The 17,331-nt window shown below is 40.2% G+C and overlaps 1 protein-coding gene across 5 annotated transcripts in view; it reads right to left on the bottom strand.

Annotated features, from left to right (window-relative positions):
- Window positions 1–17,331, bottom strand: part of DGKH (diacylglycerol kinase eta) — a 110,124-nt gene that overhangs the window by 19,041 nt on the left and 73,752 nt on the right. For 3 of the 5 annotated variants that reach the window (XM_087967581.1, XM_087967579.1, XM_087967582.1), the window contains 13 exons: window positions 16,817–16,979; window positions 15,074–15,182; window positions 13,264–13,403; window positions 13,058–13,145; window positions 11,073–11,158; window positions 10,626–10,722; window positions 9,077–9,356; window positions 7,953–8,096; window positions 6,311–6,373; window positions 4,849–4,966; window positions 4,030–4,140; window positions 2,203–2,299; window positions 1,403–1,510 (listed from right to left, as the gene is read on the bottom strand). In XM_087967581.1, the coding sequence (XP_087823707.1) occupies window positions 1,403–1,510; window positions 2,203–2,299; window positions 4,030–4,140; window positions 4,849–4,966; window positions 6,311–6,373; window positions 7,953–8,096; window positions 9,077–9,356; window positions 10,626–10,722; window positions 11,073–11,158; window positions 13,058–13,145; window positions 13,264–13,403; window positions 15,074–15,182; window positions 16,817–16,979 (1,604 nt within the window). The remainder of the gene's footprint in view (window positions 1–1,402; window positions 1,511–2,202; window positions 2,300–4,029; window positions 4,141–4,848; window positions 4,967–6,310; window positions 6,374–7,952; window positions 8,097–9,076; window positions 9,357–10,625; window positions 10,723–11,072; window positions 11,159–13,057; window positions 13,146–13,263; window positions 13,404–15,073; window positions 15,183–16,816; window positions 16,980–17,331) is intronic. The other 2 variants (XM_087967580.1, XM_087967583.1) reach the window with 1 other exon arrangement.

Raw genomic sequence — 17,331 nt, 5'->3', positions numbered from 1 at the left:
GTCAATTGACTCATATTTATGACGGTTACAGTGTCCCACATGATCCCCTTTTGTGACTTTCTGACAAGCCAAGTCAATGGGGAAGCCAGATTCATTTAACAACGGGATTACTAACTTAACAACTGCAGGTGATTGCTGCAACAGCATGGCGTTTAGAAGATATCGGCCTGGCGACTCTCCAAGCCTGATAAAGGTCTGTAGTTGTGCAATCTCTTGAAAGACTGTTGGCCGGAACTTTGCTGGAGAGGAATTCATTTTAACCTAACTAAAAGGGGTTTTATGGGGACGAGGAGTCGGCTTCGTGCTTTTGAAGCCTAGGTCAGAACCCGTGGACTGAAACCAACCGGACTTTGGGCTGTGACCAGATTGGATCCTGTGATGGACATGTGGATGTGGGGGAAAGAACTTTGACTTTTCATTTGGGTGGGGAAAACCCCAGGACCTTCAGAGTCGAGTTTTCACCAGATGTGCCAATATGACATATCTAATAAATATGCACTTTGAGGGACCCCTGGGCCTCAGAGTTGGTTGCGTTGGATCTGTTACTTGGAACCCTGAAATTTGGTACCAAATTGACTTCAACAAACTGTATTTTCTATTTTTATGCAAACTTCCTTTGGAAAATCAACAGCTGGCTTAGAATAGAAATAAGAATAGAATAGAATAGAATAGAATAGAATAGAATAGAATAGAATAGAATAGAATAGAATAGAATAGAATAAGAAAGGAATAGAAAGGAATAGAATAGAATAGAATAGAATAGAATAGAATAGAATAGAATAGAATAGAATAGAATGGAATGGAATGGAATGGAATGGAATGGAATGGAATGGAATGGAATGGAATGGAATGGAATGGAATGGAATGGAATAGAATAGAATAGAATAGAATAGAATTCTTTATTGGCCAAGTGTGATTGGATACACAAGGAATTTGTCTTTGGTGCAAATGCTCTCAGTGTACATAAAGAAAAAATAAAATACATTCATCAAGAATCATAAGATACAACACTTAGTGATAGTCATAGGTTACTATAAGCAATCAAATCATACGTAGGTTACTAATACGCAATCAAAACATACTAGGAAGACAAATAAAACACTATAAATTGTAAAGATATAAGCAACAAGGTTATAGTCATAAGTGGGAGGAGACAGGTAATAGGAAGAATGAGAAGAAGAATAGTAATACAGTCTTACTAAATTGTTGGACAGTGTTGAGGGAATTATTTGTTTAACAGAGTGATGGCATTGGGGAAAAAACTGTCCTTGTGTCTAGTTGTTCTGGTGTGCAGTGCTCTATGGTGTCATTTTGAGGGTAGGAGTTGAAACAGTTTATGTCTGGGATATGAAGGTTAGGGTTCGGGACTTGAGAAGCAAATAACCTGAAGAGCAAGACTTACATCATCTTCCTTGGTTCCACCCCAGAAATTTGTCCCACCGGCGTAGCTTGGGATGTTCAAAACAGCTATGCCTTGAAGGCTAGGAAGAGGGATATATTGTCCGTCGCACTGCAAGGTATAAAACACTGTATAAATAACCACTGAAATATACTGGAGTTTCCACTAATTACAGATATAGGTTAGACTTGAAATCTAACTTATAAGAGCCCTGGTGGTGCAGCGGTTAGAATGCAGCATTGCAAGCTGCAATTTTGCTGAGCTCCATTGTGGTCGTACATCGAGAGGTGGGTATTCAGCCGGTTCTGACCGGTTCTCGCGACCTGGTCACGGAAATGTTGAGTAGTTCGGAGAACCGGCCGATCCCACCTCTAACTGGCCCCACCCCCATCTAGTCTCTGACTCCCGTTGAGTCCCAGCTGATCGGCTGGATCTTCTTTTGTTGCCCTGCAAAGGAGAACGGAGCTGGAAAGTAGGTTAGTGGAGTGGGGAGGGAAGGGGGATTTTGCAGTAACCTTTCCCTGTTATGCCCACAAAGCCACGTCCACCAAGCCATGCCACACCCAAGCCACACCCACATAACTGGTAGTAAAAAAAAAATTTGAATCCCACCACTGAGTCCTGTACCCGGCCGGATTTTTGTCTACGTTATATATTTTGTCCTCACAAGGTGCAACAGCGACAAGGTGCAGTCAACTTTTACAACTAAAATCCACCCAAAATATCACCCAAAAGTCAAGATTCAATTTGCTTCAGGGGAGGGACATGAGACAAACGGCGTGTCGGGGAAGTTTAAGCCTTACCTCGAGTTGAACTTTCTGCTCTAAGTTTTTGTAAGTCCGTTGTAACAATTCTTTAGTACCAAGGACTCCGTACCACATCATGTTCTTGGTCCTGCTTCTAAAAGAAAAAACAGTGATTACACCTTAAAAGGCCTGGAATTAAAAGATCAGAAACTGCTGTGGTTAGCCGGCAGCAGGTGTGGATAGCTGAGGAGAGCGAGGACTCAGATGAGGGGCCAGGACCATCAGGGAGTGGACTGCTGCTTTCAGAGATTGTGGGGGCTGGCAGCAGCGATGAGGAGGTTCCCGAGGAGCCTGTGCCAAGTGCATGTGCACGAAGGATTACTCAGAGGAAAGAACAATTACAGCAGCACAGGCAATTCGGGAGTAAGGCTGCAAGGTAATGGCCCCTCCCTCAAGAGGATAAAAAGCCAGGTTTGAAGAAACATTCTTTGCAGAAGGCAAAGACGCTCTGAAGCTCAGCCTCGTGGACATCATAGTATTTGAAAACTCTTGTAAATTAGTTCTTATCTCTGGGTTTTTGGCAGCCTTGACAAACAACCTGGCAAAGCTTTCTTGTCGGAGCTAATTAGTTGGAAGCAGCCTTTTATCTGTTAAAAAAACAGAATTCATGGATAAAACCTTAAAAGGTGGGGGCTGCTGCCTTTGTCTTGTGTTTGCTCTCTTGGAACCAGGTTGGTTCAGAACAGAAACATTCAGTAAGACATCAACCCCCTGCCTACGCACACAACCTATGACTACAAGTGAGCCCAGCAAAATTCCTGTCGCTAAGCGAGAACAACCTTTGGATTCCGAAGTGACTTTTGCCCCCGTTTTTCAACCTTTCTTGCCACGGTTAAGCGAATCGATGCAGTTGTTAAGTTAGTAACATGGTCGTTAAGTGAGTCTGGCTTCCTCATGGACTTTTGTTTGTCTGGAGGTCGCAAAAGGGGATCACGTTACCCCAGGACACTGCAACTGTCATAAATACATGCCAGTTGCCAAGCCTCTGGGTTTTGATCACGTGACCGTGGGGATGCTGGAATGGTCGTAAGTGTAAAAAATGGTCAAAAGTGCTGTTGTAACTTCGAACAGTCACTAAATGGTGATGACCCAAAGGGGCGTGGCACAAAGGCAACACAGTCAGATAAGCAAGAAGAGTCCCTTTATTATCTCCAACTTTGCCCCCCGTGTCCAGGTTACCTTCTGGCTGGAGAAAAACTCTCCCAAGAACAGTCTTTGACTACAGAAAATTCAGTCCAAAACAAGGTACACACAAACTGTAATTCAATCTCCAGACAAACCAAACTGAAGTAATTAACTTGACAGGGCAGGAGAAGGAATTTCAGATTTGGAAGCATGGCAAAACTCACACAGTTGGGAAGATGCCAGGAACACAGATAAGCCACGACGATACCAGATAAAGTCACGTTTGCTCCCAACAACTTGCTGTGCACAGCTTCCTGTTTTATACATTGTGTTCCCAGCAGCAGCTAATGAAGGGAATCAGGACCCTTTCCTCCCCTGTAAGCCACACGACCCACGTTGTTCTCTTTTCCGTTCCACCCTGTGTGCCCAAGGATGAATAGGGGATGGACCTGGGTCTTCCTCTGAACTCTCTCTCCCTTGTTCTCCCTTTTCCCTGCTCTGCCCAGCCGGACTTTGCCCTTCCCCAGTTTCCTCCACAGACAACGGAGCCAGACTCCCACTCCCTGTCAGCTATTCGGCTTCCCCCTCCGAGTCAGATTCCAACAGGGGCATGACACAAATGGTTGTAAGTTGAGGACTAGCTCTAGTTTGTTACAAATGTATAAGCAAGGACTATTTCAAATCTTCACTGTGACTCACCTGCATTTTTCAGGATGTTCCTCCCGCTTGTTGTTAAACTCTAGTGAAATCTTCGCATCTAATCCGATACCGAAATAATTGTTCATGACGCACTTCTCTGAATAGCCTTCCCTATACATAAATGCACAACTCATGTTGGTAATAGCACACAGAAGAAGCACGCACAGGGATACAAACAACAGCCCAGTTCTAAGCTTCCTTCTTAGAGCAATCCCAAACCTTTTATCTTATCCTACAGGGGGAACTGTATGTTTGGCCTGCCAGCGGCCAGCAGAACTGGCAGCAGTGTCGGACAGTGAGGAGGTTGGGGAGGAACATGGGCCAGTTCTGGAGTTTGGGGAAGGCTCTGACAAGGCAGAGATGGGGCCAGGGCCGACTGGCAGTCATCAGCTGCTTTCAGAGTTAGACATCAGTGGGGCAGAAGAACAGCTGGAGCCTGTTCCCAGTATGCGCATGCACAGAGCTGCCAGAGGAAGGGAACAGCTAAGGAACAAGGGTCGACTTGGGATTTTGCAGTAACCTTCCCCTGCCACGCCCACCAAGCCACACCCCACCCACCCAGCCACGCCCACAGAACCGGTAGTCAAAAATTTGAATCCCACCACTGCTTTGCACTAATTAGAAGTTCTGCCATTTTGTTCTGAGATGGGAGGACCAAACAGATGAGAAAGAATTCTACTGCTTTGATTTGCCATTTAAAGGCTCTCCCAAGTGATACATAAACGTAACAGCACCGAATATTAATACTGTTTAAAGAAGAAGAAGAAGAAGAAGACCCATTAAATTAGAAATGGAGCAAGAATTAAACTTGTTTCTTACAGCGATTCTGGGTCAGGATCAATAAAAGGGGTGGCGCCGAACGGATCAATATTTGCCAATAACATTTTGCTAATAATGGAGCTTCCCGCAATGGAGGCAGCGAGGCCCGCTCTCAGACCTGATGGAAAAATGGGGGAAATATATCTGTGTATATATATACATTTTAATTAGATATTCAAGTCATTTAGGACTCAATTCATAGGTTAAAAAAAATCTTGCCTCTCCGTCAAATGTTCAACAAACGTGACAAAATGTCAGGGATGAAAAAGTTTCTTTTTCTAACTTTCTGAACGTCTCCCTTCCATTCGTTGGAAAGAGAAAGAGACAAAAGTTTAAAAGAAGAAAATCAATCTCTTTTTCAACTGAACAACATCTGCAAGGGTCTTGCAATTGCTTATTCCGGTATACAACACTCATAAACCACATTATACATACAAACACAAATATAAATTTAAGTAGCGCCATCAGCAGATATTTGTGTGTATATGTGTGTGTGTGTGTGTACTTCACAGACTTCAGAGAGTAATTAGGACTGCATAAAAAAAACAATTATTACCAACCTGCCTTCCATTGAGGACCTGTATGCAGCACAAGTCAAAAAGAGGGCTGTGAAAATATCTACAGACCCCTCACATCCCGGACATAAACTGTTTCAACTCCTTCCCTCAAAACGACGCTATAGAGCACTGCAAACCAGAACAACTAGACACAAGGACAGTTTTTCCCAAATGCCATCACTCTGCTAAACAAATAATTCCCTCAACACTGTCCAACTATTTACTAAGTCTGCACTACTATTACTATTAATCTTCTCATCACTCCTTATTACTCATCCCCTCCCACTTGTGACTGTATGACTGTAACTTTGTCGCTTGTATCCTTACAATTTATATTGACTGTTTCCTAGTAGGATTTGATTGTTTATTGTACCCTTTGAATATTATTAAGTGTTGTACCCGATGATTCTTGACTCTTGACAAATGTATCTTTTCTTTTATGTACACTGAGAGCATTTGCACCAAGACGAATTCCTTGTGTGTCCAATCACACTTGGCCAGTAAAAAAATTCTATTCTATTCTATTCTATTTCTATTCTTCATCCAATATTTATTCTATTCTATTCTATTCTATTCTATTCTATTCTATTCTATTCTATTCTATTCTATTTTATTCTATTCTTCATCCAATATTTATACTATTCTATTCCATTCCATTCCATTCCATTCCATTCCATTCCATTCCATTCTATTCTATTCTATTCTGTATTTCTATTCTATTCTACTCTACTCTATTGTACCCTATGACTATCAGTATGTGTTGTACCTGATGATTCTTGACTCTTGACGAATGTATCTGTTCTTTTATGTACACTGAGAGCATTTGCACCAAGACGAATTCCTTATGTGTCCAATCACACTTGGCCAATAAATAATTCTGTTCTGTTCATTCATCTATTCATTACCTGGACAAATTATTCTTGTGTTCAGGACTGGAAGATTCTCCTTGGTGGCGACACCAACCAGGACTGAAAAAGAATCAACAGGTGAAGGATTTCAGGCGATTTCTCTCTCCTTCTGGACATTTGGGGCAGTTTTAACTGGCCACAGAGTGAAAATATATGTAAGTAGTCCTCCACTTATGAAAGTTCATTTAGTGACTGTTCAAAAGTTACAACGGCACTGAAGAAAAGTGACTTGTGACCATTTTTTTCATACTGATGACCATCGTGGCATCTCCACAGGCACGTAATCAAAATTCAGACGCTTGGCAACTGACTCATATTATGACAGCTGCAGCATCCCTGGGGTCACATGATCCACTTTTGCGACCTTCTGAGGAGAAAAGTTAGTGGGGAAGCCAGGTTCACTTAACGACCGTGTTATTAGTCTAACAACTTCAGTGATTCACTTAACAACAAGGGTGGCGAGCACAGTCGTGAAATGGGGCAAAGTTCCCTTTACAACTGTCTCGCTTGGCCCCCGTAAATTTGGGGCTCAGTTTTGGTTATAAGTCAAGGAGTACCTGTACCTTGGTTATATACTTGTGGAAATGACATAAATGAACCATAGGAACCAGTAGGATAATGTTTTGCTTGCTGGAAACGCTTTATAGTTCATTTTAGGAATTTGTAGGGGCTTTTTCCTTCATAGAAATAAAACAGATTTTAGAACGGAATGGAATGGAATGGAACAGAATGGAATAGAATAGAAAATATAGAATAGAATAGAATAGAATAGAATAGAATAGAATAGAATAGAATAGAACAGAATAGAATAGAATAGAAAATATAAACTAGAATTGAATAGAATAAAAAATAGAATAGGATAGAAATATAGAATGGAATGGAATGGAATGGAAGGGAAGGAAGGAAGGGAGGAGAGGGAAGGGAAGGAAGAGAAGAGAGAGAGAGAAGAGAAGAGAAGAGAAGAGAAGAGAAGAAAGAAGAGAAGAGAATATGGAACGGAGAATAGAATAGAATAGAATAGAACAGAATAGAATAGAATAGAATAGAATAGAATAGAATACGGAATGTAGAATAGAATAGAATAGAATAGAATAGAATAGAATAGAATAGAATAGAATATGGAATGTAGAGTAGAGTAGAGTAGAGGTAGAGTAGAGTAGAATAGAGATAGAATAGAATAGAATAGAATAGAATAGAATAGAATAGAATAGAATAGAATAGAATAGAATAGAATAGAATATGGAATGTAGAATAGAATAGAATAGAATAGAATAGAATAGAATAGAATAGAATAGAATAGAATAGAATAGAATAGATTGAATAGAATAGAAGGGATCTCAAGATCTTCTAGTCCAACCCCGTCAGGCAGGAAACCCTATACCCATTTCAGACAAATGGTTATCCAACATCTTCTTAAAAACTTTCAGTGTTGGAGCATTTATAACTTCTGGAGGCAAGCGGTTCCACTGATTAATTGTTCTCACTGTCCGGAAATTTCTCCTTAGTTCTAGGTTGCTTCTCTCCTTGATTAGTTTCCACCCATTGCATATTTCAATATGTTGATGCTTAATTTAAAAAAAAAAAATCTCTTAATCCGCACTTGGAATTCTCACGCAAATATCCTTTCAAGTTTACTTACTCGGATGAGATTCATATTCTTTGGTGTCTTCGTCTTTTTCTTCCTTGGACTCATCTAATTCCTTATTATACTCCATCGCAGCCTGGTTTATTTGATCTTCACTATGTGCGTTCTGTTCATCCACCACTGTAACACCAAATGCTACTATTAATTTTTTAAAAAAACAGCGAGAGATTATATAGAAGAAGGAATGATTCAATATCTCCTGCACTGGCTTGTGCAATGTATTTGATTTCTACTGGGAAAATGAAGGAGAAAATTGTACATTTCTTATGTTTCTGTGCTGCGATGATCAGATTCTCCCATTGATAACCCAACCATTGCATAATTCTAATAACGTTCCTTACTTGGAAAGAAGTACCATTAAGTTGTTAACATGTATGCAAAGATCCCTCCTTCTATTTATTTTTATTTTTCATTGTTTAATGAGCCCGTAATCCCTTGCGGGGAGTCGGGGCAACTGAATGGAGCTGAGTGTTTTACTGGCCGGATGCTTTTCCTGTCACCCATGCGGAGTTTTGTTTAGCAGATATTGCAAAAAAGAAGACCCATAAAAAGTACAGGGGAAAAACTCTATTTTCAACACAAAGGGGATAAGTTGACCAAACTATTGTTAAACTATGGTTAACCTCACTACGTAGATTTCAGATGACACAGCAAGCTGTACTTACTATGTTAGGGAAGCAAACTTGCATTTGCAGATAGGCTGGAGAAGGCATCCAAGTTACAGAGAGAGAAATTAGCCTTGAACTTGTCCCAAAAGTGTATGTGTGTGTTTTTTTTTTCAAAAGGCAACTGGACTTTCTTTGTTTTTCCTCAAAAACATTTCACTTCTCATCCGAGGAACTTCTTCAATTCTTCAGAAGTGCTGAAGCTTCTTCAGAATGGAAGAAGCTTCTTGAACGAGAAGCGAAATGTCTTCAAGGAAAAACAAGAGTTGCCTCTTGAAAAGGCACTTTGGGGACAACCATGACCTGGAGGACCGAGAATCTCCGTAGACTTTTAGGCCTGTCCTTCTACCAGTCAACAAGGATTTTTAGCTTAAGTTTCACTTTTTAAAGTCACGTTAGCCCCATCAACAAACCACGATCCCAAGCGCGGCTAGACAACTAAGTTTCCTTCACCTTTCTCTGCTTGCTCAATGATCTGTCTCAGAGCTTTCTTCAAACTGTTGGCCCGTAGCATCAGCTGCTCTCGGGATTTGAACATCTGTTGGGTCGGAGCAGCTGTGTTGTTCTCGGTCAATGGTTCTTTGGCATCCGACAAAGACTCCTCACTCGATGACTCGTCCGGTTCTTCCTCAGCGATGGGGGTCGTAGCCATGTGGGGACGGCTTGAACTAACCTGGGTTTCCGCATGGAGAGCCTGGAGCAGAAGACTCAACTTCTCGTTCAGTTCCGAGCACTAAAAAAGATTATAAAGGAATATATAAGAAGCTGTTGACCCAGTTCTACGGAGGAATTACTGAGTCTGTCATTTGTACTTCTATAACTGTCTGGTTTGGCACAGCAACTATTCTATTCTGTTTTCTATTCTATTCTATTCTATTTTCTATTATATATTCTATTCTATTCTATATTCTGTTATATTCTATTCTAATCTATGTTCTATTTCTATTATATAATATATTCTGTTTTATTCTAGTCTATTATATATTCTGTACTATTCTAGTCTATTATATATTCTATTCTATTCTATTCTATTCTATATTATATTTTATTTTCTACTGTATATTCTCTATTCTATTCTATAATATTCTATTTTCTGTTCTATTCTAGTCTATATTCTATTATATTATACTGTATATTATATATTCTATATTCTATTCTATAATATTCTATATTCTGTTCTATTCTATTCTATTTTTCATTCCAATATTCTCTTCTCTTCTCTTCTCTTCTCTTCTCTTCTCTTCTCTTCTCTTCTCTTCTCTTCTCTTCTCTTCTGCTCCACTTCACTCCACTCCATTCCTACTCCTATTCTGCACTACTCTACTTCTACTCTGGTTCTGTTCTGTTTTTAAAATTTAAATTTAATTTAAAAAATAATTTTAAAAAAGGCAGACTATAATCTACCATTTCAGTGGCGAGAGATACAGGTAGTTCTCAACCTACGACCATAATGGAGCCGGCCTAGGTTGGCCATTAGTGGCAATGATCATCCTGTCAGCTTTAAAATTCAGCTGTCACATTTCATGGAAAGGGGGGGGTGGAGGAGTTGAAAAGTTCAAGGTTATTCTGTATGTCGTATTAAGAAATTCCAGTTGCAGTTAATTGGTTCTCGTGATTTATGAAGTGTAGAAGTGGGAGGAGAGAAGGTGGATTCTGTGTAACGCGGGAAAATAATTTCACTTTGGGAAATTGCCTTTGACATGCCAGATCTGTTTCTAAATAAATCAATTGGAGAGAAAATGTCTCGGAGTGATTAATATCATGGATACTTTCTGGATGCCTTACACATCCATACAACCATTTTCCTGACAGTCGTTAAGCCCCTTTTAGGTTTAAAGCTAGCCATCTTTAACCATCTTTTCCCCTCGTGGCTTCCATAACTTTTTGTTTGTTTGTAAGCCTTCTGTGTGTCCATACAAAAGAAGCAACAATGCTAGGGAAACACAAAGATAAATATGAAACACTGAATAATTTCTTCAAACAAAACCATCTCAATTCTTACTTTAATAGCCATGGCGTCCGTTTCTGCATTTTCCTCTGGTCTTTCACAAGTCTTCCCCATTTTGGCCACAAATCCTTTCACGGTTTCACACAAGATCCTTTTTTCAGGGGAAAGAAATACCGGAACAAGAAGGGAAATGGATGAGATCACAGCATTAATTTTACATTAGGCGTTAATTTAGCTCAGCCACTTATCATTGAAAAAAAGAAGCCACGAAGATTGTAAGTTTTATGTTTTACAAATGAGATCACACGGACAAAATCTCTCCTTTCCTCACCTCCCTTTTTACTTATGTGATTTACAAATCTCAATCGTAAGTAACCTCTTGCTTTACGGATGCTTCAGAAATAAAAAAGGCCAACAGAAGGTTTCATACATCAAGAAAGCTGGAAAGAGGTTTTTTTTTTCAAATTGGAAAGCAATTTTACATGCTGTGGTTGAACTTACTTGGCAGACGATATAACAACGGAGTGTTGATCCGAATCAAGGATCTTTGTCAGATGTGTGGCAACTGAATCCTCATAGGCAGACATCTGAAAACAGGTTTTAAAAAGCTTTGGATCTTAAAATGTAGTTGCATAGTAAATATTTATTTTTCACCCAAACATATATCAATAAAAGAGATGATAGACAGATAAAAGATAGATAGATGATAGATAGATAGATAGATAGATAGATAGATAGATAGATAGATAAGAGAGAGAGAGATAGTAGATAGCTAGGTAAGTAGGTAGGTAGGTATATTGATTGATTGATTGATTGATTGATTGATGATAGAAAGATAGTTGATAGATGAGAGATAGAGAGATAGAGAGATAGATGATAGATAGATGATGGAGATAGAGAGATGATAGAGAGATAGATAATAGAGATAGACATGGAGATTAGAGGGAGGAACAGACAGACAGACAGACAGATAGATAGACAAGAGAGAGAGTGAGGTGAGAGAGATGGCGGACATGACTTCATTTGATTGAAGCTACTATCTTGTGGTTGCAATACAAGCAATCTGCAATTTTTCAGTGGCATAGGACAGACCACAAATAAATTAAAAATAGTGGCAAGTTGTATGGATTTGTTCCAGTATGAAAAAAGTTTGAATGGCATCTTATAATAAAGCATTATATAGACCAGAATCTATTTCATTTCCTACCAGAAAGGATTGATTGATTAATTGATTGATTGATTGACTGATTAATTGATTAGTGTACTGAGGATGTTACCTAGTTTGGGTAATGAAACGTCTTCAAGAAAACCAACAAGCTCAGAGAGCACCAAGGACCTCACAGTTCAAACGTGAGCTACTAATATTCTCCTTTATTGGTCTCCCATTATTAGCTGTGGGAGAAAAAAAACACCTTCTCTTCCTTCAGCATTTTAGAAATTAAACACCCGCTGAAAATGCTTGCAATTATTCTTATTACAATATCAATAGATTTTTCCAACTAAATCATATGACTTCAATTAAGTGGAACAGTGTAAGTTTCCTAGATTTTGATAATGGTATTATTGCAAGTTCTTCTCTTAAGCATTTGCTGAAATCCTATACATAATTAACCAGGAGTGAGTATTCTGAATTCAGAAGCACTTTTATCTAAGTGTCTGTCCCTGTGTGCTTGTGTGTATTTGTGATTGTGTGTCTGTGTGTATAGTGAGAGAAGGGAAGACGAGAGCCAGAGTATCACTCAGTTTTGAATGCATCCAAATTAGATCTTGCATAATTTAATGACATCCAAAAATTTAGATTTACCCAACAATTGTATTATCATATATGGTGGACTTTTAGGAAAGCCCAGGAATTCTGGCATAAAATTCAAAGTTGGTTAGAAGAAATTGGTGAGATTAAACTTGAGTATAAACCAGAATTTTTTTGCTGCGAATTAATACAGAGAGATACAGTAAGGAACAAATGTATCTAATATATGTATATATATAATATATATATATCTAATATATGATCATGGCAGCAAGATTAGCTTATGCTCAAAAGTGGAAAGTTAAGGAAATTCCCGATGAAACTGAGATAATTAAAAAGATATGGACATGCACCGAAATAGATAAAGTAACATTGGAAATAAAAAAATAAGGACGAGACTGAATACTATAAAGTATGGGACAAATTTTACCAATGGTGGGGAAAAAGGAAGGACTTAAAATTAAAATTAAGATAAGGATGTTAAGGTAGTAGATTAAAAATATGGAAAATTGCTGTAATGTATAAATGCATATATTATGTATGTAAATTTGTATTATATGCGATCCACAATAGATATGTATGACAAATAGGTTTGTCAGGACAATTTTATCACATCCATTGTTTTTAATGTTTTCGTTCTATAAAATTTTTAAAAAATTTAAAAAAAATTAGATTTACCCAACCATCAGATTAGATCTTATATCATTTAATTACAACCCCAAAATTTCAATTTTACCTGACAATCTTCAGCGTCTTCTTCAGGAGTAACTGGAAGGATGCATTGCTTGGATGGCAATCTCAATTCATATGACATGATGCTCCATCTGAAAAAAAAATTCCAAAATTCAAATTCACAAGCAGAATGATTCACCGAGAAGGAACGTTGATTGTGGAAAGATTTGACAATGCAAACCATATAAGCCAGGGAAGGCCTTTCCTTACCTGTCTAGCATTTTGGTGCTAGCTCGTTCTAATTTTTCTAAAATTTGAGGCAGTTGTGTGTCATCGTCACAGGACCCTCCCCAACCGAGGACTCGGGCGAGGTCATTTCCCGTCCCAAGCGGTAACACTCCCAAATGACACTGGAATGAAGATTAGAATATAGATTTGTGATTTGTTTTCTGAGAGCCAGTTTGGTCTACTGGTTTAGGCACCAGATTAGAAAGCAGCAGATCAGGAGTTCAAGTCTTGGCTTAGCTATCAAAGCCAGCTGGGTGACTTTGTACCAATCACCAGGAGACTGGGCATTCTAGTCCCACCTTAGATGTGAAATCCAGCTGGGTGACTTCGAGCTAGTCACTCTCTCTAAGCCCAATCCACTTCACATGATTGTTGTTGTCTTTGGGTCAATCACCAGGAGACTGGGAGTTTCTAGTCCCACCTTAGCCATGAAAGCCAGCTGGGTGACATTGGGCCAACCATGAAGAAACTGGGAGTTCTAGTCTTGCTTCAGCCATCAAAGCCAACTGAGTAACCTTAGGCCAATCACCAGGAGACTGGGAGTTCTAGTCCCACCTTAGCCATGAAAGCTAGGTGGATGACTTTGGACCAATCACCAGGAAAATGGGAGTTCTAGTCCTATCTTAGCCATGAAAGCTAGCTGGATGAACTTGGGCCAACCATGAAGAGACTGGGAGTTCTAGTCTTGCTTCAGCCATCAAAGCCAACTGAGTAACCTTAGGCCAATCACCAGGAGACTGGAAGTTCTAGTCCCATTTTAGGCATGAAAGCCAGCCAGGTGACATTGGGCCAATCATGAGGAGACTGGGAGTTCTAGTCTCACCTTAGAGTTGAAAACTAATTGGCTGACTTTGGGCCAACCACTCTCCCTCAACCCAATCCGGTTCACAAGGTTGTTGTTGGGAAAATAGGAGGAGGCAGTTGTGTTTAGATGTGTTAGGTATTCAGTTTTGCCTTCCATTATGTGTAAAAATAATAAGGATGGGATAAAAAAAATAAATAAGATAAAATAAAATAAATAATAAAATAATAAAAATAAAATAAAAAAAAAAGTAAAGTGAAGAGAAGTGACACGAAATAAATTGAAATAATAAAATAAAATAATAAAACAAAATCAATAATAAAATTACCCTGCTTAACTTTAACTACTAATAAACTATATGACCGTGATGGCGAACCTATGGCATGCGTGCCACAGGTGGCACGCAGAGCCAATTATACCAGCACACAAGCTGCAGGCAAACTTACCTCACTGCACATGCGCGCACCTCACAGATGATTTTCCGCTGGTTTGAGGCCTTTTTCGGCCTCCCAGAGACTTTAGGAAGGCTTCTGCAGGCTTTTCAAGCCGAAAACTAGGTCCGTTTCATCACTTCCGGTTTTTCCGGAAAAACGGAAGTGATGAAACGGACCTAGTTTTCGGCCTGAAAAGCCTGCAGAAGCCTGCAGAAGCCTTCCTAAAGCCTCTGGGAGGCCAAAAAAGAACTCAAACCAGCCGAAAATCAGCTGTAGGTGCAGTGCAGGTAAGGGGTCGGCAGGGGGTGGGTGGGTGGGGATTGCGCGCGCATGTGTAGGGGGTATGGGGGGCACGCATTGCCTTCTGGGTGTTGGCACATCAGCGCGAGCATGCAAGCGCACACACAATTTTTGGCACAGGAGTCCAAAAATGTTAACCACCACTGGTCTATGACACTGTTTAATTATAATCGCGGTATATTCTTCTTCTTTCATTTTTTAAAAAACAAAACTCACTTTACTTCTCTTGAGGATTAAAAGAAAAAGGACCACTCGCCTGTTTGTGTAGGTTGAGTTTATCAATTTCAGACAACACCCAGCCGACACTCCCATCTCCCCCGCACACCAGGATTCGAAAATTGTCAAACTTCTGAAATAACCGTAAACTGGAAAAGAGAAGAGAATTGTCTGTATTCAGCAAGAGAATCTCATCACCATGAAAAAAATCAACTAGGTTTGGAACAAAGTGTTGGAGAAATTTCCAGGGAGAAAAAAAACCGTGGCTTTAAAATAATATTATAATAGTTCTGAGCACGGAAACGGATATATTACAGGTAAACCTCAACTTACGACAACAACTGAGCCCAAAATTTATGTCGTTAAGTGTTAAGGGAGTTTTGCCCCATTTTACAACTTTTCTTTCCACCGTTGTTAAGTGAATCGCTGAAGTTGTTCAATTAGTCACCCGGTCATTAAGTGAATCCGGCTTCCCCGTAGACTTTGCCTGTCAGAAGGTCGCAAAAGGGGAATCACATGACCTTGGGATACAGCAACAGTTGTAAGTATGAGTCCATTCCCCAGCATCCAAATGTAAATCACGTGTGTGATGACCCAAAGGGGCGTCGCACAAAGGCAACACAGTCAGATCATCCGTAGGAGTCCCTTTATTAGCTCCAACTTTGCCCCCAATGTCCTGGTTACCTTCTGGCTGGAGAAAAACTCTCCCAGGAACAGCCTTTGGCTGCAAAGGATCAAGTCCAAAACGTGGTCAACAAAAACTGTAACTATAAGTCCAATCAAGCAGGATGAGGTAATTAGTCCGGCAGGGCAGGAGGAGGAATTCCAGGAATGAAGGCATGGCAATAACTCAACACGATTGGGAAGATGCCAGGGACACAGATAACCAAAGTCAACACAAGATAAACTCATGTTTATTCCCAGCAGCTGCCGCACTCAGCTTGCATCTCTCTTAAACTCTCATTCCCAGCTGTGGCTAATGAAGGGAATCAGGGCCCTTTCCTCCCCTGTAAGCCACACAACCCACATTGCTCCCTTTTCCATTCCTCCCTGAGTGCCCTAGGATGAAGAAGGGGTGGGCCTGGGTCTTCCTCTGAATTCCCTCTCCCTTGCTCTACCTCTCTCCTACTCTGCCCAGCTGGACTTTGCCCTTCCCCAGTTTCCTCCACAGCCAATCGTCTTTCTCCTCGGATTCAGACTCCGACAGGGCCATGACAACAGGACCCTGAGGCTGTTGTAATGGTCATAAGCATGAAAAAGGGTCATAAATCAGTTTTTCCACTATGGTTGTAATTTTGGTCACTAAATGAACTGCTGTAAGTTGAGGACTAACTCTATTAGGCAGAAGATTTACAACGGTATTCAAAAATGTGACTTATGACCATTTTTTTTCACAATTATGAATTTTAAAATGGAGGCTCCCTGGAGTATGACGTACAGTATTTCCTTTCCTTTTTGGAAAGGAAAATAAATATGAATTGTTCACCACTGGAGGAGCAGTTTTGTATTCTATTTTGTTTTGTTTATCTTTTGTTTGTTGTTTTTGTTGTATTGTTTTGTTTTTCAAACCTGGCAACTTGCATATGCGGGGACTTCAACTCCCAGAATTCCCCAGCCAGCAGGAGGAATTCTGGGAGTTGAAGTCCACATTTCATTAAGTTGCCAAGGTTAGGGAATCAACAATCAAGGACATATGGAATCTGCGTCTCTGGAATAATCCCAAAATGCATTTCTGCTCGCCCGCTTTCATTCCTTTCCCAAATAAACCCGGATAGAAAGTTACCCTAAGTGGGGTCCCCCGTTCATTAAATCGAAAACCTGAGCTGGGTTGAGCGACTGTTTGAAGCGCCGAAGAAATTTCACACCCTGATTGTCTCCACTCTTCGAATTCACAAAAACCAAGAGAGGGCTGGCGCAGGTGGGCGGACAGGTGGCTTTCCAGAAACCTGCACGAAAAATCAGTAATAAAATACTATCAACCAATCTAGAATCTTTCCTAGTTCCAGCACAGGTTAATCACAATTACAATCCAGAGGTTAATTCCTGAAATTTGGACTCGATTTTGAAGAGAGGATGAATGACTGTTCATTCAGAGAAGAGAGAACAGAAGTTGGAAGGGACCTTGGAGGTCTTCTATTCCAACCCCCTGCTCAAGCAGGAGACCTTATACCAGTGATGGTGAACCTTTTTGTTGTGGTGTGCCAAAAGGACGCATGCAACACCCATGCCCCACCCCCGTACCTGCACTACGCATGCGTGCGCCTCCCAGCTGATTTTTGGCCCGTTTGAGGCCATTTT

Source organism: Notechis scutatus, chromosome 5 (assembly GCF_049901735.1).
Source record: "Notechis scutatus isolate UNSWTSFEM ecotype Mainland chromosome 5, rNotScu1.2, whole genome shotgun sequence".
NCBI lineage: Eukaryota > Metazoa > Chordata > Lepidosauria > Squamata > Elapidae > Notechis > Notechis scutatus.
The sequence above is the reverse complement of the archived record's forward strand: the minus strand, read 5'-3'. Positions and strand labels throughout refer to the sequence as shown.